The sequence below is a fragment of the Scaptodrosophila lebanonensis genome, unplaced genomic scaffold (assembly GCF_003285725.1).
Source record: "Scaptodrosophila lebanonensis strain 11010-0011.00,11010-0021.00 unplaced genomic scaffold, SlebRS2 tig00001415-arrow-pilon, whole genome shotgun sequence".
Lineage (NCBI taxonomy): Eukaryota > Metazoa > Arthropoda > Insecta > Diptera > Drosophilidae > Scaptodrosophila > Scaptodrosophila lebanonensis.
This window is the reverse complement of record NW_022060742.1, coordinates 7971318-7996661: the sequence shown is the minus strand read 5'-3', so window position 1 is coordinate 7996661 and position 25344 is coordinate 7971318. Positions and strand designations below refer to the sequence as shown.

Here is a 25344-nt window from a genome sequence, read left to right as displayed (position 1 = left end):
AATAACCATAAATATGTGAGACGTGTGAAAGATAATTCCAATACTTTGATTTTTGAATTGTTTTGCAAAGATTAAATTTGTTTTTATTTATTACTAATTAATAATCTTTTTTAAGGCATCCTAAAAGTATTATTTTTTAAATTTCAATTAAAAGAATTATTTCACTCGAAAACGGCTGCACAGCATTTTTAAATTTTCAAAAAGTTTAAATTTACCTAAGAATGAAAAGATTGCGAAAATTCACAACGCAAACCAACAAAAACTCTGTATTGTTAATAGCAGGGATCTGCTACCACTATTAAATGCAATAAATTTAAGACTAACATCACATGACAGGAATTTTTCGATAAATCATACAAGAAATAGCCATAAACTACTATGCATGTCGCCTACACAATTGGTCTTCTTTTGTTTTTTATTTTTATTCTCGCAGTGTCCATAAATGCAGACATACATATGTGTGTATGTATAGACATGGAAATGAACATATATACATACATATATTGTATTTGTTTGTGCTTTGCTGGATTATTGCATTTTGTATGTATGTTGCATTTGTGTATGAATCGAGCAGCTTTGAGGCTAAAGTTTGCATTGTATTTTCGTGTATATTGTATATCGTACTACTTGTCTTGCCATTTTACTTTCTGCCCATCTGATTGCACAATAACAACAACAATTTTTGAGAAAACAACTACAACTGCAGAAATCAAACCGAAGAACAAACAATTAAAAAGGAAAGAAAAAAACAATTTCTATTAAAACTGATAAAGCTTCCGCACCTGTTCGTTTGTACATTTCGATGAAAAATTTAATAGCAAGATAACAATAATTGAACAACTTGACTTAAAAGTCGGAAAGAGCAGCGCGTGGAAATGAATAAAAAAAAGCAAATAATACAGAAATATAGTAGCTGAAGAATTAGAATCAACTCGTACCTATCTGCTTTATTATATATTGTATTATAGTTCGCGGCATGAGTTGAATGCCGTTTTTGTTATTTGATTGACTGACACTGAAGGCTTGGCAAAAATAATAACAACAGCAACTGAAATAAATAATAAAACCAAAAAAATGCAATCAAACTACTATTTAACTAATGCTGTTGGAATGCATTTTCGCTAACACTACTCTTACTTATACACATATTGTATATTTACAATTATATACTTGTACTTGTACCTATGAATAAGTCTTTGCGAATTTATTGTAACCACGTTATATACTTATATAAACATATGTATATACTGTATTGTATTGTATTTGATAATGTGTGCTTTGGCTGCCTTTACGCTTTTACGTATCTTGTCTTATATGTGTGTCTCTACTACAATATTTCGAGTTGCTCGTTTTTTCGTTGTGTACCCAGAACCCAGACCCTGAACCAACCCACCCATCAAAGCCCTCGTGTATTGCCATTTGCATTCAATTTTTTGTTCCAGCGCTTATTTTTCTTTTTCTTGCTGCAAATACACATTCCAACACATACATAAGTACATACCTCTACCTACATACCACAACCTACTGTACGAGTAAGTTTTACCAAAACTTCAAAATGTGCCTTAAGAGTTTAAAGTTCTTGCATAAAGAGTACATGCTAAGGAGTCAACAAAAGAATATAAGAAATGCGTTTATTATAGTACTATATATATATATTTACGAATAAACGTTAAGTATGTTGTAAGTCATAATAATTGCGAATGGGTATCTAAATTCCCGCGTACTAAAGGCTAAACGCCAAACACTCTCCGCTCACACAGCCACCACACACCCCCCACACATAAATGCAGTTGTACCTTAGTAGTAGTTTTGTAGACACATAACACTAATGTCCTCCTAAATTATAAAAAACAAAAAACAACTTATTAAGCATATGAAGCTTTTTAATATGCAGTGTTCGGAATTATATATGATAATTGTTTTAGAAAAGCTCATTTTAGTTCTGCGCAGTACCTTATTATTTAATTGTTATTTAAAAGGCAGGTACATTCCTATATTTAAAAATGTTGAAGATGTAGTTTTCATTAAGGACTAAACAAGTATATTAGCACATGCCTATTACCCATTCTTGCCTTTCTGCATTTTAATTGATTAGGTACATATTTAAAAACGCTAAAACGGTACAAATTAGACTACATTTTAAAGTATGGAAATGATCGAATTCAGTACATTTCGTACATTTAAGGAGACAAATACCAAATTATGTTTTAGAAAAAGTGACTCATTAATATGTACCTAATTTATATGATGAATCTCAACTTTGATAGACTATCCTTCTATTTAACTTATCAGCCCATTTAGGTAACCTTTAATCTTAAAAGTACTGTCCCTATTTTTATTTCGGTACGAGTTCCAATATACTCTAATATTTTATATTATGCCCTTCGGTTCTAAGCCCACAATTTTAAAATCTGAGGAATTAATTATTTGAACGTGCTATAAAGAAGTACAGTTCCTAATGATGTACGAAAGCTCTTTTCATTTGGCATTAAAAGTCTCACAAATATTAAGTTCTATTTACCTAATAACGAAAATACCATTCCGAACACTGTAGTTTACGATTTTTATAAGGCACCGGTTCCACTCTCCTGCTCGCTGCTGCCATTCAAACAGATGCATAGCGGCTTCCCGTGACATCGTCGGCCTTTAATTTGTAGTTGTGTGCATGAATTTGTACCCAGTACCAAGTACCTAGCCTATAAACTAATGTGCCAAGTATTTAATTAATCCCGAATTGAATCCAATTCGTATCTTATAAGTAAAAATCGTTAGTCGATGTGTCTGGTTTCTTTTTCTGTTTTTTGTTCTTTGTTGATAACAATAATCAATGTACCCCATTTCTCTCTATACGTATCTCTCCTTGTGATCAATATACATAAATATATATGTTTTGTATCTATTGCCGTAATATGATCGGTGTGAGCTACTCTAGTGTACAATAGCAGTGCTCTAACTCGCTACATAACCAATAACCATTCTTTTTGCTATATAAAATCTGTTAAATGTACTATATATGTAGATAGATAAAACCCGTACCACCACTACTATATTGAAAATGATGGCTTAACTATTTTGCAACAACTCTATTGCAGTATCAACTATTCTCCGGACGTAACTAAAGATATAAACAAAAAGATATATATTTATATATATATATATATATATTTTTATTGAACTTTCGGTCCATTAATAGAACACCAGTAATCAACTTATATTAGTGCTATATGTATACAAAGTACGTTGTAAACCAAAACCAAACTATTTAAAAGAGCTCTGAATGTTATTAGCCAACAGATTTTATGTCGACATATATACAAAACACATTAAGCAAAATATTCAAAATACATATATAAATATATATATATTTATATATACAAAAAAAATTTATCATTGTTAAATGTAATTAGAGAATATAAAATGTGTTAAACACAACTCTATAAACTCAATACTCGTACATACACAAACATAACCAGAATATTCGTTCCATTACAAAAAATGAAATATTATCTACGCAAAGTGCAATCAACTAAGTAGCCTCTTAAAAATTATGATATTATGCATATATATAGTACATATATATTTTTCTTGAGTGGGTTCAAATGTAGTGTTATTGACCTACATATTACACTCTTAGCCAAATACTACAAATACATACTCTTTATTGGTCACAACAATTTACCAAATACCAAAACAAGAACATGAATATTTTTCGAATTATTTAGAAGGATAAGGTCTGTTCAGACAGGAAAATGATTTTGATGAATTTCGGCACCTAAGATGGTGTTAATAATATACTTTATCCGAATTCTTTTATTGGAATATATTTTGTTAAAATGTGAAATTGAAAACCAATTGAATTAAAACTCGGGAAATTACAAAACAGGTTTATTTTATTAGTTTATTTATTTCTTTTTATAATTAAAGGAACTTTGAAACTCCTGACTTTTGGTTTTGGGCAGCATTTCGGGTAAGAAATTAAAATACATTTCGATCACAAATCAATACAAATTTAAGAGAAGCAGTTCCGAAATTCATCTTGTTAAAAATATGAATTGGAATATGTAAAGGTTAAATATATATTTAACTTTTTTTTCGAAATTTCTTCAAATTTTTGCCGCTGTCTGAACAGATCTTTAAAGTATCATTAGCAATGAATTCGGCTTGCCGAAATTAGTGAAGCATTTTATGTCGTTAAATAACAATAAATATGCAACACACATCCTTCAATTGAATATGAATTCGTAATGCCCGATTTCTAAAAATGAGGGACAGCTTTTAAGAGATGAAACACCCAGCTATTATGTATTTTAAGAGGAACCGTGTACCTCATGAGTACCTAAAGCGGCAGCAGCAGCCATCTAAGCCAATTGAGTCCTAGAGCTTGAAACCACAACTATCAAAAGCAATCAAAATGCAAAACCAAGAGAACTCCGTTAAAAACGTGGGCACCTTTTTTCTCCAAATACATACATACTATACCTATGGGTAACAGACACGTAGCCATTTTTTTTTATTTTTTAAAAGGATTTTACATAGGCAGAGCAATGGCATAGTGGAGGAGCCGATGGCTACGTGCTTGTTTAAACAGAAGTAATGTAGACAAAAGGTCACTTCCAGTGAGTCGAAGCTTGTATACCCTTGCAGGATATAGTAAAAATATGACGAACTTTAAATAATAGTTTGTTTGAACATGCACATTATACTTCATGTCAGAAAATGTAGGTTGAGAAATAAAAAACAGAAAATACAAAAGGCTTTCTAGTAGCTCATCTTGAGTTGTAGATTTTTGTTTTACTATATGTTTAACTTGACTTCCACTATACATTTGCTTTTAAATGCAAAGGTAAAGAGTTAGAGAGAAAATGTCAAGCTACAAATTTAAATTTTCATTATTCCTACAAGAGCTTTCAGATACTATAGTCGTAAATATATTTCAGAGATGTGGCAAAGATATTACAAGTATATAAAATGCCAAAAGCTGAAGTCCATTTATTTGAAAATTTAAATAAAATACTTAATTATTATTTTGCTTAGTTGTTTAAAAGCGTTAATTATGATCCCGAATGCAGGAAATTATTTGAATATTAAAATGCTCAAAAAAACATTAGTTTTTAGTAAAACCGTAATTGGAAATATTATCCTTCTGCCTTTTGAATTATAATCTTTATGCCAACAATTTTGTTTCTCATGCTAAAAATGTAAGCTTATAGCTACAGATGCCTATGCAAGGGTATATAAGAATACCATGGGCCACTAATAAAACATGCGTAGTCGTAAAGTCCATGGACCATGTGTCCAAAGGTGCCACCACTTCCCCTTTATTTCGCGTTACTCTCACTCAGCCATAACCTTATAATGGAATCCTGTTAAACAAACGCTTAAAAAACTACTACTAAGGTAAATAAATGGTAAATCCATTTGAGTGGATTTAATTTGTACAACACCACAACTACTAACAAGCATTTACCGAACATGTTTTTCAAACTTTCGAAGCACAAAACACGTTTTTGTCCATCTACTAATTAAGTTTTTCAGTCAATTTGTATGGAATAAAGGAGATGAATATAATATTTGTTATATATGTACATACATACATATGTAAACTACATACTAAAGAACAGATCGTTATATGTGTACGTGGAAAAATCTTTGATCTTTATATATATTATATAGTATGAATAAATTTAGCAGCAATTTTATAAACTATTATTGTTGTAGTAGTTTTTAGCGTATCGAAATGAAGCTCTAAATATGAATTTATATATAAATACATACTTGTATATGCGTACATACTATGTGTAAGTATATATAGTATGTATAGAACTTTGCCTAAACAGTTGTATATGTATGTACTCTATGCTCTGTATATCATCCAAGCAGAACAACACGAACGGGACAATCAAAATTTAACTGACTTTCCTCAAATCATCGGCTTTGGTTTAAATTCAGCAAACAATCAAATTCGATAACTTACACATTCATTATTTAATTATGCTAACTAATTACAACTTATCACTATTTGATTTTATTGTTTTGATATTCAATTTTTAGTTATACGAGTATGACAATGCATATCATATCGATATTATTTCTAGTCTAAATATAAATACATATTAGCTTAAATTAAGTTTGATTAATGTTTATGTAAAACACAAAACAAAAACAAAACCAAAAAGGGGAAAACCAAAAAGCTCAAACTGGACTGAACATTTAAGAATTAAATTATATTACGTAAACATAATTTAAAATACAAAAATGTAACATTTTACAAAAAAAAAAGAGTATTTATGTATAATGCTAACATTTATGTGAGTCCTTGTAATTAATTATAATCATTATCACAAAATACATACATACATATGTCCAACAACTTTCCAAGCTAACGACATAAATTGAAAATCCTTTCTATCTCTTGTGATTTAATGTGATGCTGACCAAATCGAACAGCACTTCACAAAACCCTACTCTCTAGTAATTTACAATTTTGGCGATTCTCCTTGGATAACCAGAGAACAATTGAAAACAATCATGCACAATAAAAATTGAGAAACAAAAAAGAAAAGCTCCCAAATTTAATAATATTATAAAACCTTTTTCAAAAAACTACACCACCACATTGGGTAACATATTATTGTGTAAAGTCAATGTTTACACTCCTATATAGACATATATACATAAGTATGTACAAGAAAGAATTGACAGACAGTAAAATTATGTATGGAAAAGAATTGAGATTGGGCAAGAAAATAAAAACTTAAAACAGAAAATACAAAATAAATAAATAATGTAAATGCATGTGACAATGTAAGCGTACAGTTTAATTCCAAATTGAATTTGAATGTTTAATAAATGTGTGAAAATGAGTTTTATTCGCTTTTTGTATTACCATCAGCTCTATCCAGAAAAAATGGATCGATGCCGCATTTGTTGGGATGCGCTTCATAGTCAATGTCCTTAAATTTGTTGAGGACTTTGTACATTTCTTTCACCATTTGTTCACCATATTCGCTGTTTGCTTCGTTTATGAGCAGCTGCATGAAAGTCATAAACAAATAATGTATCGAATTTATTAATTAAACTGGAGCAAGAGTTACGAACCTGAATCTCTTGGCAGAGAAATTTTTGGCTAGCTTCTTTTAAGAGGTTTTGTGGTTGGCCAGTGAGTGCGTTCTCCAAAAATCTGTACACCTCGTCCATATTTATACCGTTTAGTTCTGCCGGCTGGGGTTGGGGCTCATTCCGAACTATGGCATTCATAATGGTGGCCGCTTCGTACTGGCAGTGCGGTGCCAAATCCGCTTTCTTTAACAGCTCCAGCCATTGATTTGTATTAGCCAAGGAGGTAGAATCACATTCCTGTGCCACACGGGCCTCGGCATCACTGGCGGTGTTGCGTACATAATCTGCACAAAGTTTTAAGTTAAATAATTCAGTTTAATTGAAGATTTCTTCGTTTAATAGTTACCAACGATTCTGTTGTAGTCACTGCGGCGACTGTTGGCGATTGCGTCCAATGCATCTCGGGTGCAACCATATTCCTGGAGATAATTTAATACTCGTTTCTTTTTATATTTACTCACTTCTTCCTTTTTTCCATTATTATTTTTTGTCGCATCCCTTTGTTTTGGCATTTTAATTCATAAAGCAAGACACTTCTATCGTGCGGAAATGGAGCTTGAGCGTAGGGCTGCAAAAAACATCGATATTTTGACATCGATGTTTCGATGAGTCCTCGATTATAGATGTTTTGGCAAAAAAAATCGAGGGATTATGATCTTAAATTTTAAAAAGCTATTCAATTTTGTCCCTGTATATTTGCACTCAATCGAATGCGCTTGATGATATATGTATATATCTATTTTGTCAAACATCGGTGTTTTGATCTTTACTTACAGCCCTACTCAGACGAATTCTAGTTAACTGGTAATCAGCTGGTAGCCAGGGCTTCCAATTTTTATTGCCGCCAGTTTTGTGTTGCAAAAAGTTATTTCTTTATATAAATTATTGACAAAAAGATCGTGAAATTGAAACGTTTCTTTTTTAATTTGGTATATTATTATTATTATTATAAATGTGTGTATGTTTGAATATCAACTTACAATTGTATATCGGACCTAATTGTGATGCTTGTTGGGAATTTTTTTTAGGCCACTATATTATGGATCAGTTCAACATTTAATTTGTAATTATACGTTACCTGTAGTAAATAAATAAATAATTTAAATTATGTGTGTGTGCCTGGTTTCAAAGTTGCATATCTATGTATAATCAAACCCACGCGAGTGTATATTGTAAAGGAACTTACACTTTTGGGATTATAATTAGAAATAAAGAGTAGGTATGTAATAACCGAGTCCGAATGGAAATATGAAGTTTGTGATTGTGCGATACCCAATCTTAGTGATAAGCAATATTCGTATTTTCTTTATTTGAACTGTGGATCTACCTTTTTAGCACTGTCGAAAATTTGGTAGCACTGTTGCTGATGTAGCATCACAAACAGCTGTTGCGCAAGTGCTGCCACTTTTGTTTGCCATCTCTTTGGCTGTGTTGTGAAATTTGCAGAGCCATTCAATTGTTGCATTCCTTGGAGCTTAGTTGCAATTTATTCCTTTTGTTTCAAAAGAAGTTTTATTTAAATATTGCTTAGTTTTATGTACTTAAAAAGTACATAGTGCAATATTAAATAGGTGTTGTAATTTGCTTTTGAAAAAATAAGGATCATTAATCAATTTGAGTGGAGCTAGGAATTAAAGAGATAAACTCACACACACACACGCACACACATATATATATACACAAAGAAAGTTCAAATCTCAGCCCAGTTGCGGAAATAGAGTCTGACTCATCTACCTGGAAGTGAGATTGAAAGCGGCTGTGCTATAGAGTTGTTCAATATCAAACGAATTGAAAAATCTTGATCAATGTCACAACACCATATAAGCGAAGTTCCCGTCGAGCAGAGAGAGATTGGAATGCTGGCTAAGCATCGCGAACACATCATCGATCAAATCGACGAGCTTGTCAAAAGAACCAAATACTTGGAACTTCTTAACGAGTGTCAGCGTCATGGTCTGTTGTCACCCGGTATGTGCCAGAATATCAAAGAATATACACCTGGTAGGAGAAATGAGAATGAGGAGGACTTACTTTTGGAACGGCATAGACAACTGTTCAAAAAGTTAACCCAACGCGGACCCAGAGCTTATGAAACTATAATTTCTGTGCTGGAATCCTTGGACTGCAAAGAAGCTGCCAACGTACTCCTTTCTGTGGACTCTGGCAGCTTTGTGTCGTTGCGCGAGGCGAATAAGTCACGAAGGCCTGGAATGACCGTTGTGGATGAGGGAGTGACCACGGAGGGTCTAGTTTTGAGCAAGGTCAGCAAGGAGAGTAAGGTAAGCAACAATCTGCAGTCTGTGGTGTGTTATACTAACTCTCTCTTTTATATTTTAGTACCAGTACCTCAATCCGAATGAGCCCCTGGTACCCTACACAAAGCCCGTTCAGAATTCGAAACGTATTGTAAAGAAATCAGACAAATGTCATGAGGACGCAGTTACAGGCACATATCCGATGTGTTCTCAGTACAATCGTGGCGTGTTATTCATGGTTAACATTATAGATTTTCCAAATCCCGGAGTAATACGTAATGGTGCCTTTAAAGACGGCGAAGAGCTAATTCATTTGTTTCGTGAAATCGGATTTACCATCTTTCCATATATCAATCTGAATAAGGAGCAATACATGCGCATATTGAAGGAACTTACGTCTTCGCAGTATGTAGAAAACACCGAGTGCTTTGTGATGGTGCTGATGACACATGGTAATCGTGTGAATCAGATAGACAGAGCTGAATTTCACGACGGCTCCATAGCTATGGTGCAGACTGAGATCATAGCACATTTTCAAGCTAGTAACTGTAGAAAATTGGCAAACAAACCGAAAATACTGATGTTTCCATTTTGTCGAGGCCCTGAACCCGATAAGGGAGTTGAAACCGATGGCAGATCTGCTGCGTCACCGAAACCTACTGCGCAACCGAAACGTAATATACCCACATTGTCGGATTCATTGGTCTGCTATGCCAGTACAGAGGGATTCGAAACACTTCGGGATCCCGATACTGGCAGCTGGTACATACAGAAATTCTGTGATGTTATGGCTGAATATGCACACAACACTTCCTTCGAGGATATTTTGAAAAAAACACAGAGTTTGGTCCAAAATATGCGCACTGCCACCGGACATCTGCAGACGGGGAATTACAAGAATATCGGATTCAATAAAAAGCTATATTTTAATCCCGGATTCTACAAGTAGTTGAAGACTGTTATATTTGCGTATTTTTGTACTGCCTAGTATTGTAATCTGCATTTATATATAAATACTTATCTGTGCTACAGTAATTCCAAATTAGCCCTCGTACATAATAATATAATGTAATGCTCAATTTCTACTCTTCGATATAAAGTTATTTATACATACATATTTAAATTTTCGTAAGTCTACTTAAAACTACTCGTCTATCTCCTCATTGTCTTCACGCAAATGGGACAGAGTTAGTTTACCTATAGCACGATTTTGTGTGCTGCGTTTTGGTTTATTTTGTCGGGACGGCGGCTTTTGGCCAATCACATACTCGGGCATAACCAATTTGGACCCCCGCAACTGGGGCTTGTCCAATGCGACGTCTTCGACTTCGTCTTGCTTTAGTTGTTTGAGATTTCGGTTTAGTTTGCTGGACTTCTTAAATTCGATTTTCTGTCCAGCACAGCTCTCAGAGTCCTTGGCTGTTGCCTCGCGTTGCGCATCAATTTCCCGGAGAAAGGATAAAGCAGCTGCCGAGTTTGTCTGATCTGATATATCGACGTCTGATAGCGAATATTTTTTCCATTTGTGCGGGTTCACCTATTTAGGCAATTACTTTTTATTGCTTTTAATGTTGTTGCATTGATGGGTGTTGCTCACTTGATAATCGGGTGTTTTCCTGGGCTTGAGGCAACGTCCTATGGGCAGTTCCGGCTTCTTGAAGATGCTTTCCTTGCCCCGCATACGCTTCAACTGTACTTCCGGATCAATATCGGCACCAATGCCAACAACATTCCTTCCACGGCGGTAGTGCATCACATGTCTGCCGCTACCGTCTTGCTCGAGAGCATTTACTGTGTACGACTGGGCTGTGCTCTGATCCAGACCTGTTCCCTTCAATTCCTTGCTGGCATCGTCGAGACAGGCGAAGAGCGCACTGCGCTTAGCATTAAATTCCTGCATTTTATTTTCAACTTGTGTACATAAATAAACAAAATGCTGCCTAGTTGGTCAAGGGTGCACAGCTGCTCGGACAATGTGGCCACACACTAAATCTAGCCAGTGTTGGCAAACACTTGTGTATTTGTTACTGCCGGTGTGGGTGAGCAGCAAGCAAGCAACGATAGCAAAAGTGTGCTTTGTCTTTAAAAGGGAAAAATTCAAAATAAAGGTGAATTGCAAACAATTAGAAAAATATTAAAAGTAGCAAAGTTAACAAATTGCATACGTCGGAGGTGTTTCGAAGTTTCTTAAAAGACTTGCCGTGAGAGTGTAAGAATTGTGCCAATTATAACCCTCGTGGGTGCAGAAATTGGAGTACAACAGTCAAACGAAAAGTATATAGAAAAGCAACAGACAATACCTTATTGAACGACTCCAGGTTCAATTGCATTCATTTATTGATAGCTTAAACGCATTTTTGTATAAATCGAGTGAAATTAATTTGGATGTCATCTCATTACATGCTGTTATCTGTAGTGTTGTAAAACACTAGACACCTGCCTGACAGCTGATTTCAACAAACATTTCGTTTGCTACTGAAACGTGAACAAGCTGGAATATTTTGTATTATACATATATCAACAGCGAATAAATGTACGAGCCCTGCAACAAGTATTAGACTGTGATTGTTTGTGATACTGTACGCTAGAATGTCCTTGCAAACGGCCTTGGCTTTTATTTTTACAATATTAGCTTCAGTTAGCATTGTTGCTGCCATTATTTTGTTGGGTAAGCAGTGCAATAAATGCGCTGACAATGAATTTCGATTCGATTCAATTTGAATCAAAAGAATGTATATTATATGAAGAGTCATTCTGTAAACGCTTAGTTTATATCTATCTTTATAGGCTGGTTCCTTATTTGGAAGGCATTTTTGTCGAAATTTCGTTTGGTGCGTGAACTGCTGGGTCAGGAGGAAGAAGAGGAGCAGCAACATCTAGTTGGGGAACAACAGCAACACGGTCGAGCACGTAAAGCGCGACGAGATTAAGATTATTCAGCAAAATAAATTCTTTACACGCACAAAACAAAGCACTTGGTAGTTACATCAACCAAACAAAGCCAACATGAACATACGCTGCGCCAAGCCCGAGGACCTCATGACCATGCAGCACTGCAATCTGTTGTGCCTGCCAGAGAACTATCAGATGAAATATTACTTCTATCATGGCCTCACGTGGCCACAGCTAAGCTACGTGGCGGAGGACGACAAGGGCGGTATAGTTGGCTACGTGTTGGCCAAAATGGAGGAGCCGGAGCCTGGGGAGGAGAGCAAACACGGACATATTACCTCGCTGGCGGTTAAGCGTTCCTATCGTCGCCTTGGTCTGGCGCAAAAATTGATGAATCAAGCATCACAGGCCATGGTCGAGTGTTTTAATGCCCAGTATGTCTCTTTGCATGTCCGCAAAAGCAATCGGGCTGCCCTAAACCTCTACACCAACTCGCTTAAATTCAAAATAATCGAAGTGGAGCCCAAGTACTATGCGGATGGTGAGGATGCCTATGCTATGCGTCGCGATCTGAGTGAGTTCGCCAACGACGACAAATCAAAAGGCAAGGTGGCTGACCAAGAGGTCGAGAGGAAGCCCTTATGTTTCGGCATCCCTGGCATTCCTCATGCTCATGACGGTCATTTTTGCTGGTAACGCAGCGAGTGCGTTTTGTAGTTTTGCATTTTTATGCGTTAGGTTTTTGTAATTACTACCACATATACACAACATAATAATATTAAATATATTTGACAAGAATTTGTTCTTTTGATCATTGCATGTAGTTTTTTTTGGGTAATTCAAGCTACATACATATGTATGTATGTACATAGATCGCAAGTAATAGAGAGAATTTACATAAATTTTAAACTCCAATAATCCAACCCAACTCCAGTCTGCTAATAGAAGAATTTTTCATTTACGATTTTAAATAATTAATTATCTCGAGCAGTATATATACATATGTGCATAGATAGTACGTATCTATCCTGAAGAATGTATGTATATTTGAACTACTTATCGATAACTGCTTTAAAAATATTAATTGTTTTTAGTTAAAGAAAAACAATAATATAATTTTAAGTATCTCCGGGCATATGCTTACGAATTTATTATATTTTTATCGGTTCCCAAAATGCATGCAAAATTCCAGATAATTAGACATTGGTGAAAATTAATTCAACAGATGCATTAATATTGTTACATACTAGATGGTTGAGGTAATAAAAACATGTTTAAAAGCTCTTTTATTTGAACAACAAAGAAAATGGCTTTAAGCTCTTTGAACAACATATTCTCATACACACGCTGCACTAAAAACTGTTCTCAATTTGCTCGAAATACCCGTTCCAATGCCATAAAAGCTTTGGCAGGAAGAAAGTACCGCTATTTGTGTGCTCTCGCCGCTAGCAGCTGAAGTAAATATGTGAGAGCGCTTGCGCCATACATGCCAGTCAACCACAGCTGTTCCGGCATGCACGTGTTCGTCGCTTTGGATAACAAGCAACACGGCACATGGTGCAAACAAAAACAAGGGAGCAAAAATCCTTACCAATTCGCGAGAGCAGTGCCCGCAATCACAGCTGTCAAGTGTCAAACTGATGCTGTCGCTGCCTCCGCTGCTGCCTCTGCCGCCGTCGTCATCGTAAGACTCGGAGCTCGGGCTCCGTGGCTGGCACGGCAGGCCGACTTAGGTCAGTTCGTGAGGCGCTGGCTGAGCAGAAACGTCGCGAGTAACGGCAGACACTGTGAATAATCTGAATAATCGGTTAGCACTGCAGTGCAGCAAAAACTTATATTAGTCAATCAGACAACAATGAATGATGATAATTTAATTATTCAGTAATAAAACGCGAATTTTAATAAATGGAATAAAATGTTCCTCCAAAAAGTATGCAACACAATTTGGCACAGTGCACCAAAAGGCAATGACGGCAATGTCTTGAACGTGAGAGTTTATGAATGCGCGCGTGTGTGTGTGTGCGCGCGTAAAATGTAAAAACACATGAATTTATCTGCTGGCACTGTCTCCACTGATTGTGTGTGATTTTTCTTAAACTCAATACATACGTTTAATCAATAAGAGAAACAGCCGCAAGCTAAAAACAAGTAAAACAAAAAAACAAGCAAAAAACAAAACAAACCAAAATCAAAGAGTGAAGTTAAAAGGCAAGAGTTGATTTTATGCCAAAGGGTGTGTTGTATACGCACACAAACACATATACATACATACATATGTATGTACAGATATGCGTTGCTGCTGTTGTTGCTGTTGCGGCAAATTTACAAATAAAGAGCAAACAAAGTGAAAGGCAGACAAAGCGACAACGGCCTTTACAAAACTTAGTGCAATGAAGCAGAAGCTGTTATTATTGTTACACACATATATGGTTATTATTGTTGTTGTTATTGTGGCTACTGCTACTGTTGTTGTCAAAACGGGGTCAAAAGTTCGTATGCAGTTGTAAGCAACCCACGCGCTCGTCCGCTACGCTGCTAATTCAACCCATACACGCTAACAAACAACACTCAAGTGTTTAAAGTGCATGGTGTATGGTGTATATATATATATATATGAGTGTGTGTGTGTGTGTGTGTGTGTAGACACTTGCCGCTGGCTGTTCTGAAGACGCCGGTCCGTCGGTCTACCGTAGCAGACAAAAGTCAGACAAGTGCCAACAAGCCTACAACAAACTAGGCCAATTCGCGAGAAACAAACATAAAACATAAAACCCAACCATATATACATACATTTACATACATACATATGTACAAGTATCTGGATCTGTGTCTGTGTCAGTGTCCATGCATATGTATGCATTCTATACGTTCCAGTGCCCAGCTATTTTGTGTTGTCTTGGACTGGGCATAGCTGACAACCTCCTTAGGGCCGCGTTATATCAGACATCGAGGTAAGTTGAAAAGTAATTCCCACACTCGACGTCACTGTTTTTTTTTTTTTTTTTTTATGCCTGAGATAAAGCCAGTGGACTTGAGGGAATAGAAATGTACAAATATCACAACAGATTTGGCAATGATGTTTGATAACTACGTCCGTTTCTTAGAGCATTTCAAAATTGGCAAAAAAGTATATACTCAGCAGATATTGTGATGGCATAAAAATGTCCATCCTAATGGGGTGCAGATGCCTAATACCAAGTATTTCTGCATTTTTGTTACTTCACATTTAGAATTTATTTTTAAGGAATATACTTGGCAATTTGTTAATTATTAATTATACAAGCACAATATTTTTTATCGACTAAGCTTCAAAAGCTCTGATAAGTTATTAAATTCTTTCTAAGCCCCTTGAGAATTTTACAGCGACTTAAAAATGTAAAATTCCTAGTTGGATTCTCAAAATTCCGTATTTTGTAGCCATTAGTGAGCTTAATGAATATTAGCACCTTTCAATTAATTCTTCCTAAGCCCCTTAAAATTTCAAAATCTGAGAAATGCTTGAGAATTTTACAGCGACTTAAAAATTTAAAATTCCTAGTTGGATTCTCAAAAGTCCTTGTTTTGTAGCCCTTAGTGCGCCTAACGAATATTAGCACCTTTCAGCTGACAATCTTTCATTCCCTTTTAAATGTCAAATTCTTTCTTGTTTTCTTATTGAAAAGCCAACATAAGAGTACACATATCTATGTCAAGCTTCAGATACTTATGTGTGTCTAGCATTAGACTTTAAGAGTGTAATGACATTATGCGTTTCACTACTCTCGCTCATCAACATCGGTTTGTTCATCATTTTAAACGTCATCATCGGGTTTGTCACTGACAACGCTTCTTTATGTCTGTCAGTGGCAGGCAGTCAGGCAGGCAGCGCATCGTTTTTAAACAAACAGTTCCACCCTTGCTTCTGTTTTTCTCTTCTTCTGCTCCTTTCGAGTGTTTACTGCGATACTTTTGGCCATGGTGCTGTTATTGCTGTTGTTGTTGTTGTTGTTGCTGCTGTTACTGTTCTACGTGTTGGCTCAGAAAATGTCAACAACTTTTCTTTTTCTTGGCAGTTTTTCCTTACTTTTTGTTTGGTTAACTCGCTTGCCTGCCTGCCTGCCTGCGTCTCAGGCTGTCTGTCTGTCTGTCACATATTTATGCTTGTTTTCCATTTTTTTTGTTTTTCTGCTTTTTCTTCATTTTGTTTTTGATCATGTTGATGAAATTTGCACTTTCTTTCTTGCATAAGCGGCAAGCATTTAGCAATTAATTGTCATGGCAGCGGGCAGGCCATGCAACCATTCTTTGGCACTTACTTGCGTTTTAAACAACCGATTTAACATTTGATATATGATTGGCATACGAGCATCATTTTAATTAAAGTTATGCAACAAACCCACTTTCTTTCAACATCAGCAGTAACTTTTCATCTTCGTTTCCATTTTCCTCATCTTTTGACTGATTGCGAACACCCTCGTCGTCTACTATGAGTGTTTATGGCTTCAATTCAATTAAACAACTGGGTCAGTCTTTTGCTTGGCTCTGTGTATCTCCGTTGGCGGCTTCTATTGGGCCCGGTCCAGAGTTGAAGACAGTGAAAAAAACTAGCAGCGTAATTAATTTTGTGCATAAGCCGTCAGAGTGCAGAGAAAATGGAAAAATAATAAAAATAGAACTACACATTATAGAAGTTGTTATTTTCCCAAGCAATGGCGATGTATTTTCTTTTAAATGAAATATCTGGAATTCCTTAATGGCCATTGCATTATTTAGCTGTTAGTTTGGATTTGCATAAATCCAGATTATACCATTACTGACCCAGAAGATCGTAAAATGCATTTGCAACACAAATGTAATAGCGTATTTGTAAAATTGTGTTTGTTAATAATAACAAGAAAGTAATTTTTCTTTTAAAAAGTATGGAAGAAGTTAAAGAAAAGTGTGAAAAACTGATACACATTTTAAGACAAATATACTTCATTCGTAAAGAACTTTCTTGAACGTATAATTTATGAATTTTTGAAAATAAGAAGTATTGCGTACAACACTTTTTCTTGGTTTTTTATATTTTCCTATATACTTTACTCTGACTCACGAGATTTCCCTGAATGAATATTATTTCCTATGATAATCTGTATGTATTAGTCATTCGGTATAGGTAATTAATGTAGATTAATGTCTGGGTGAATTTCTAATACTGTTTTTTAGATTTGAAATGAAAACAAGAGCCAAAACAAGCTAATTAGAAATGATTTCTGTATTCTCTGTATAATGTAGACATTATTTTCTTTTGGAAAACTTAATTTGCATATTGCAAGCTAAATTTAGATGCCTGATCTTCTCTGCCCTATTTTTGACTTGCTGTTAAACAAAGCTTCTTTGAAGTAGTCAAATGTTGGGTTTCTGGTATTTTTTAATCACATGTACTTGTATGCTATTTTTATCCCAAGCTTATTCATTCATAAACGCGCCCTCTTTTTATTTATACATTTCCGCTTGCCACAAAAAAGTCCATTAAGCATTACTTTTATTGTTGCCTTTTGTAAGCTTTACTCTGTAGTTGGTGGGATGGAGGGATTCGTGACTGTTTATGAGGCGTCGCTTCCTAAACGGGCGGAGTTGAAATAAAAAATGCTTATTCATTAAAAATAGAAAGTTTTTTCCAAACGTGCGTGTGCGTGTTCGTGTGGGTGTGGGTGTGTGTGTGTGAAAACTTTGCGTCCAAGTAACATAATTTTTCAGCAATGAATTGGATTTTACGTATAATATTTATCTCTCATCGATTAAAATGTCAAGTAAAATATGTCCCGCGGGAGTCAAGTGTGAAACTTTCCTTGCTCGAAAACTTTATCAACATACTTACTACATACATATACTTGTGTACACACGCACACACATACATACGGAGCGAGCTAAAGTTGATCAATGAAATTAAAAAGATTTATGATTTTTAGTTGTACAAGTTTCAACTGAATGAACAAACGAAGGCGTCGCCGCCTTTTGGTCCAAACCGAACAAGGTCCGCAGGACTATGGGATAGGAATCAGAATTTCTAAGCTAAAACATAGTACGGTATTTCTTCCAAGCTCTAGAGCAGTAGTAGTTAACAATTTTGTTCAAGCATAAGTGATAAGAGTCTGCCAAATGTATTGTATTGACTTGTCAGAATCGTATCGAATTGTAAAAATGCACAGATTGTGAACTCCATAAAACTTTCTTGCTAATTTTTTGTCAAGGAGGTTTAGAAATTAATTCGCAGAAATCCCTCAAGGCGCTTCAAAATGAATTGGAAACAGATAGGTGTGTAGAATTCTGCAGACAGAATAGGCAAGCTGCCAAATCGATTGAGACTTTCTGTGCTAATAACTAGAGAGTGAAGAATATGCCCCATCAGTAGCCGAGAAGACAGATTATCATTCAAACATGTTATATATCTTGTGACTAATTAGAAATTAAATATTTTTTGACTTTGCCAAGCCATGCTCAGTCTAAGTATTACTTGAAAAAACCAGAACGATGTTCCTTTCTATGCCTTGATTCTGAATGAAATAGGATTACACTATATATATTTTTATACATTAATTATTTTATTATTATTATAATTATTGAGCAAATTAATAATAGTTGATTTCTTGACGTTGAAATCTTCGGCAGGTTCTGCGCAGTCGCCCTCGGGATGTTATTACCTGAGAGCTCCATTCCAATAAAACTTTTTGCGCACCTTTTTATTTTTTACCGAATTGTGATTCTCTGACATTGCTCATTTTATTCTGGGGTACAAATTGCTCGTGATTTGATTTGTCACCTGCTTTAGATTCTAAGGTCATGGCTCCAGCAGTTGTCGTTTTTTAAACTGATTTATATCGTCGGTGTTGTGTCTGATAGTGAATACTGCCTGTGGTTGGTGGTGTTTATATGTATGCATACTTTTTGTTTTGGTGCTGTGAACTTCTCTTTGTAAGCTGTGGCCGTGAGTTCGTTAAGTTTATTTTGTGTATCTGAAAACCGATGGAAAAGAAGTTCATTCGAGGTAATCGAGACTGCTGTTAAGTCTTCAGTTTATTCCAAGGTTTTCAAATGCAGCAGCTTCAATTATTAGATTACCGTGCTGGTTAATAAAACGAAGAGGACACGACCTAGTTGTACGCCACTATTGTTCGTAAAAGGCAACAAGTGCAGCAGCTATAACATGCCTTGATGATGTTCATGAAAGTCGATGAAAGCTAAGTAAAATGGCAACTGTTGGTGCTCGAGCTTTTTGCCACAAACCAGCCTCATTGACGGATTTGACTTACTGCTTTCATGGTTGTGGGAGGGAGTAGTAAAACCTCCAGTTAGAGCGTTTTGAAGTTTGAAATGAATGATGATATATTCTATTGATGATATATTCTATTAAATTAATTTGGCACTCAGATTGTACCATAGAATATTGAAACCCTGTTTTTTTTTTTAAATAATACTTAAGCATTGAGCTGGAGAAAGTCGTAAATGCTACCATTTTTATCAAATGAATAAATCATTTATTTAATTGAATTCGGTTTTGGCTAAGAAATAATTCGTATACTCCATAGTGCGATGGAGCGAAAGGACGCGCGTATTGGGAGCGAAACTTTTAAAGTGTCATTCTTGTGCCGGACATTATTTTGAATTGCAGTCGTTTGGTATAATGCGCGGGCTCAGGTTGTTGTTGTTTTTTTTTTTTTTTTTTTTGAAGGGTCGCCATTGAATCTGAGAGCGTTTGCAATAAAAAAGGCAACAAAATAAAGTTAGAAATAATAAAACTTATAATAATCAGTGCGGCAATAAAGGGCCGAAAGGAAAAGCACACAAAGCGCGTGACTTTCTATTAAAATCGAAAAGAGGTTGAAATGCAAAAAACCGTCTAATAAAATAAAAATTATGTTAATTTAAAGTGAAGGTTCAGCAAACAGCAAACAATGAAGAGGGCATTGTGAGACCAAAACACTCCAAAGTGTTTAAACACATAAACAGCCACAAATTCCTACACCCACGCCCACACACCCACACCCACACGCACACGCACACCAGCACACACAGACACTTATATGGGAGGACACAAAAAAATTGACGCAAAAGGTTGAACAAAGGCCAAAAGAATTGTGAAGCAGTCCTTGCTTTTGAAAACACTTCCGGTCGCTGCTTGCGGCCATGACTTACGTTTCTGTTTGAAGTCCTCTCTCTAAGCCACATTCAACTTTTACGGCCAAGGGCTAAAGACGGTATTCGCGCAATTGTGTGACCGTCAAACTGTCAGGTCAGTTCGTGTTTCCTTTGTGTGTGTGTGGCGACCAACCATCCTTGGCGCAATTAGGACCTGTGCAAAAACACTAATTTGCAATTTGTGTGGAAATGCAACGGACTCGCCCACAAGTCAGCCAGCGAATTTGTTAAAGGTGCAAATTATATTCGAGTGAGCGTGCAAAAAAGGGGCCACAAAAAGGGCTTTCAGTAGTGTACTTAAGGGCGACACCACGCTAGCTATATGTATACTAAGTGGCATAAGTTTCTGAACATATCAAAAGAGCAAATATTTACTTCACTCATCTATACCAGATCTATGCTAATTTGTATTATGACTTAAGGTGTTTGAGGCAAAACATACTATACTTGTATATCTCAACTGTCCGCTCCATTGTTGAGTCTTGTTTTCATGTTTGGTGTCCTTAGTATGAGCATTATATTTCGCAAACCGAATCTTTGCAGTCAAAGTGCCTTCCGCTAGCACTTAGTGTGTTAAGCTGGAATCGAAATTTCAGGTTGCCTTGAATTGAACTGCTATTGAATTGCAATGCAGCCCCGCAGAATCTGCGATGGAGTCTCAATTTGTTAAGCACTTTTACATGAGTACCTTGGAAGTCGCTGAGAGCTTTTCGATAGGAATACCACACTTGAAACACCTAGTACATACCAAGCTATGACCAATTTTGTGTGATGTTTAAAAAAGAAGAAAGAACTTTACTATAATATTTCATTTGTTGGCCTTCCCACTTCCTTACAATGTTGAATGTCAAAAAGAAAACAATGAGCCATATGGCTAATATTTAAATACATTTAATGTATTTGTCATGACACTTATCTCGCTCAGTATGGTGACCTACAACCCTTTTTGCTGGCAAGCAGGTGAGGGCAGAACACAATTTTTAGTTTGTGGCAGCAACTTACAAAAATTTGCTTGGTTCGGCATGTAGCTTTAAGTGTTGGCAGATGTTTCATTTATAAACTGACACGCACACCACTCCAACAACAACAATAACAATAACAACAGAAAAAACAAAAACAGCTCCATCGTATAGAACCCAAAACACTTCAACACTTCATAGCGGGTGGCAAAAGAGCAGGCGGGAGTCAAAAGTGTGACAAAAATGGGCGACAAAAAATAAAAAACAACACGCGTAGGGTGCTTGAAACGAAAAGCGAGCACATCAGGATAACAGGCAAAGGTTTCGTTGCCCTCAGATGTCCTAGTCGCAAGCCTACGTACTCTCTAGCCTCTTCAGTCCCTATGCATGGGACACATGCAGCATATCACTTGGGCCTCCGGGCAAGGCATATACAAAAAAAAAAAAAAAATATCCTCGCGCGTTGTTTGCCTTTTGACAGCGATAGCAACAACAACAACAACAACAAAAGTGACGCGCTTTGGTAAATTTGAACAACATAAATGAAAGTGGCACTGGCAGCGCGGGTGGGGCATGGGAGTTGGAACTGGTGCTGAAAAAACACTCATACGCAACATTGTGCCAACAACAGCAGCAGCAGTAGCACAATAACAACAAAAATATATAAAATAGCAGAGGCGGAAATGAAGCGTCGCCGTCAGGCATTGAACCTTTTTACTTCTTCCTGATCATCTAGCTGCAGGAGCTGTTCCTTTAACTTAAGGTAGAAGGGTTTACCAGCTTGGCACAAATACTGCAATTGCGCAATTTCTTTCTCCACCAAACTACGCCAAATTTAATGCAAAATTTGTGACAATATTGCGTATGCGACCCGTGCGCCTGTTTGCTAAAATTATCGCAACAGCAACAACATACAATAAAATGTCAAAGGCATGACGCGTTTTTGCAAATTTTACAATCACATTATCTCCGTGCTTGTTGCTTTAAATAAATTCGAAATTTTATGGTCGAGTGAGGGTGGAAATTGCCGTTTAAATGCCTAATATTGTTGCACCGTTTTGATAGTACAGTTAAATCTGCCCCAGTATGGCTATTAACAGTATCTACTTGAATTTAAATTTAAAGTCAACTTTTGTCCTTTTTCACAGATATGTAGCCTAAATAAATATAAAACTTTGTTTCTCAAAAGATTTTAATGGGCTAACTGTCTAGAAGTTCTAAACGACGAGTTAGTTTAGAAATAACTCTTTCAGATTTATTCCTGGATCGTCATTCAAAAATATATTGGTTTGACTTTGACAGAGTTAAACTTAGTCTAGATATGGATTCAAGAATTTGTTAAAACCAGAAAAAAATAATTTTTTTATTTATTATGTATTTATTTCCGTATTTCAGTTGACATATAAATACATAAAAAAAAAACATATAAATACGCTAATATGTAGCATAAATATTTTGAAATATACGAGGTAGTAAAGGGGAAGAACACATAGAATAGGCTCTATTTATTTACACTGAATAGAAGCAAATGAAATGAAAAAACCAATAATATGACACTGGACAAAGCGAAGAATATAAAGTGCAATATACATACAAGTACATTTAGGGCTGATGACAACTTTGTAATAGAAACACTAATTATATGGCAAAATATGTAAACTGATGTATAAAAATGTGTGCTGAAATGCCTTTCTCCTCTCGAAGAAACTCTCCTAAATTCATGCCTTCAACGCCATGGTAAATTTATCCACCCAAAACCACATCCATCCACGCTATCTGGACAATACTATAGATAGTTAACCCGATGTAAGGATGGCACTAGACTGGAGGAACCCCGAAGGAAGCAGATGGGTCGAAAGAATTAAGACGCCAACTTTGCGGTGGACCACCCTTCAGGAATTATCCCAGAAACAATATCACATGGGACACAGCTAGACAGACGGCTAGAAATAGAGAGTTAGATGGAAAAAGTTCTTGTAGAAGTCCTAAGCTCCCAAGTGCAGTAAAAAGGAATTACAAAAAAATACATTTATTTATTTATTATTTTTTTTTAAAGCAGAGTGTTTTTGTTTAAAACCGTCCGTATGCCAAGTTCTATTATGATAGACCGATTTTACTCGCATAATTATTCTACACATATGTACAGAGTATTTCAAAGTCGGCACACCCTACGTTAGCTTCTCTATTTGTTTTGTTGTTGCTGCTGTGACATAATTATGTAATGCACACATACATATGTATAAATGTTTGTTTATTTATACGCATATTTAATTTAATGTATTACATTTTGTAAGTTAATTTTTTTTCTGGGGTGGTACGCGGTATTTTAGACTTAAGGCCACCCGACTTTATCATTCTTTTCTAATTTTGATTAGATACATATGTACTAAACCCGTTTTTGATCAACCCCATACAAAATAGGCTGCTGCCGTCCATGACAACACGACACCAATTGTCTGAAAGTTCATCAAATTAGCTCGATTTTGACCGTTACAATTTTGTGCTGTAGTGCGAACATCTAACTCCGGGTCTACCAAAAACATACAATCTATATGCGAGGCAAAGAGCCGCCCTGTCTGACCAAAGGTTTAGTTCCAACGTAGCCCCATAATGTCAACTACTTTTTCAATTACGAGGCTACTCCTCCTGCACGTTGTCCTGGTAGTTAATTTCAGTTGCACGGACACGTGTAGTTAATTAAAATTTAGTTTTAATTTTGGCTTTATGGTTTTTGTGCAAATGTTTTGTGGGCATGTTTGCGCAAATACGCATGCATAAATATGTGCATGTGCCTGTGCCAGTATGTTTGTGTGGCTTAAAATTTTAATTGCCACCATTGAAATATTGTCAATATTGATATTGCGTGTGTGCTTTAATGCGTGTCTCTATTCATCGCAATTTGTATTTGAGGAATTTGTTTATAATTAAATATTTACGAACAAGTTGTTATAAATGCAATGCCTGAAATTGCATTTAAGTTGAGCCAGAATGAGTCGACCTCCTAATGTTGAAGGCGACGAAAATGTTTTCATTAATTAAAATAAAGATGCTCTGAAAGCCAACTCCAACCCACAATATAAACTGGCTGGCAAATGTCAACACGACCACAATTTTATTTATGTTTATGCTCATTTTGCTTTTTCGTATGTGCCTCGTCCGCTCTGATCTCTGCTCTCTGTTCGCCACTCGCTATTCACTGTTTTATGCTAATGGCGGCGAGTTGAGCGCCCGCGGTTGTCCGACTTGGTCGCTGGCATCAGAGCTCATAAAACCGTCATACATACAGCCATGCATATACTTATATATATGTATATACATACGTATATATAAATGCACTGGTAGGCATTTGTATTTGGATTGTAAAATGAGCTCATTGTTCATCTATAAATGCATATAATATTTGATTGATCCCAGCATTTCGAAACAATTCGTCAGTTACTTTTTAGTTTACATAAAATTGGCTATTTTTTAGAAGCATTTAAATAATGTTTTTGAAATAAATATAATTATAAATTGTAACATATGATAGCAATGGATTTTTAATAAGATTTAAATTTCATATTTTTAAGCTCTAAGTTGCTTATTGGTAAAATATTCTTAGTCAAACAACATCCGTTCAGTACATAGGTAGAGGGCCTAATATTGCTGACCAAGCGTCTTCCCTGACAGCTCCTTACCTATGTATCTCAAACTGTCCACGTATTTTTAACAAAGAGACCAAATATGTATAAACAAAGCCAGATTGTCAGTACGAATTTGTATTTTTGTTGCGCTAAGATTGATTTGTTAAAATGAAAAAAGTTAGAAATTACAAATCAAGGATTCTTTGTTTCTTTATCTTAGCACGGGCTAACTAGCTTTTAACAAGCCTGCTAAAATCTTACTGCCACATCCAACCTGTAATAATAATCATAAACCTAATCATTATTTAAAATATGTAACCTAATCTAGCCTTACTT

General features: G+C 35.7%; 7 protein-coding genes across 8 annotated transcripts in view; 5 read left to right on the top strand and 2 right to left on the bottom strand.

Moving 5' to 3' along the window:
- LOC115632703 (SCY1-like protein 2) overlaps window positions 1-3119 on the top strand; it is a 35531-nt gene extending 32412 nt beyond the window's left edge. For both annotated transcript variants that reach the window (XM_030529941.1, XM_030529940.1), the window contains one exon: window positions 3093-3119. In XM_030529941.1, coding sequence (XP_030385801.1) covers window positions 3093-3119 — 27 coding nt within the window. The remainder of the gene's footprint in view (window positions 1-3092) is intronic.
- A 3672-nt stretch (window positions 3120-6791) lies between these two features.
- Window positions 6792-8403, bottom strand: LOC115632921. Its single transcript, XM_030530213.1, has 5 exons — window positions 8306-8403; window positions 8100-8197; window positions 7466-7687; window positions 7099-7403; window positions 6792-7031 (listed from the first exon to the last, which is right to left on the bottom strand). Exons 3-5 carry the CDS (start codon window positions 7629-7631, stop codon window positions 6867-6869), a joined length of 636 nt encoding a protein of 211 aa, XP_030386073.1. The 5' UTR covers window positions 7632-7687; window positions 8100-8197; window positions 8306-8403; the 3' UTR covers window positions 6792-6866.
- A 291-nt stretch (window positions 8404-8694) lies between these two features.
- LOC115632287 (caspase Dronc) lies at window positions 8695-10459 on the top strand. The gene is made up of 2 exons (XM_030529380.1): window positions 8695-9398; window positions 9457-10459. The coding sequence occupies exons 1-2, from the start codon at window positions 8925-8927 to the stop codon at window positions 10321-10323; spliced, it is 1341 nt and encodes a 446-aa protein (XP_030385240.1). The 5' UTR covers window positions 8695-8924; the 3' UTR covers window positions 10324-10459.
- Window positions 10282-11322, bottom strand: LOC115632288. Its single transcript, XM_030529381.1, has 2 exons — window positions 10972-11322; window positions 10282-10911 (listed from the first exon to the last, which is right to left on the bottom strand). The coding sequence occupies exons 1-2, from the start codon at window positions 11272-11274 to the stop codon at window positions 10519-10521; spliced, it is 696 nt and encodes a 231-aa protein (XP_030385241.1). The 5' UTR covers window positions 11275-11322; the 3' UTR covers window positions 10282-10518.
- Window positions 11323-11667: 345 nt separating this feature from the next.
- LOC115632352 (small integral membrane protein 13) lies at window positions 11668-12340 on the top strand. Its single transcript, XM_030529462.1, has 2 exons — window positions 11668-12042; window positions 12162-12340. Exons 1-2 carry the CDS (start codon window positions 11964-11966, stop codon window positions 12302-12304), a joined length of 222 nt encoding a protein of 73 aa, XP_030385322.1. The 5' UTR covers window positions 11668-11963; the 3' UTR covers window positions 12305-12340.
- Window positions 12341-12360: 20 nt separating this feature from the next.
- Window positions 12361-13080, top strand: LOC115632351 (N-alpha-acetyltransferase daf-31). Its single transcript, XM_030529461.1, has one exon. It carries the CDS (start codon window positions 12381-12383, stop codon window positions 12960-12962), a length of 582 nt encoding a protein of 193 aa, XP_030385321.1. The 5' UTR covers window positions 12361-12380; the 3' UTR covers window positions 12963-13080.
- A 1387-nt stretch (window positions 13081-14467) lies between these two features.
- Window positions 14468-25344, top strand: part of LOC115632403 (junctional adhesion molecule A) — a 150145-nt gene continuing 139268 nt past the window's right edge. The window contains exon 1 of the mRNA XM_030529538.1: window positions 14468-15217. The gene's annotated coding sequence lies outside the window, so the exon portion shown is untranslated. The remainder of the gene's footprint in view (window positions 15218-25344) is intronic.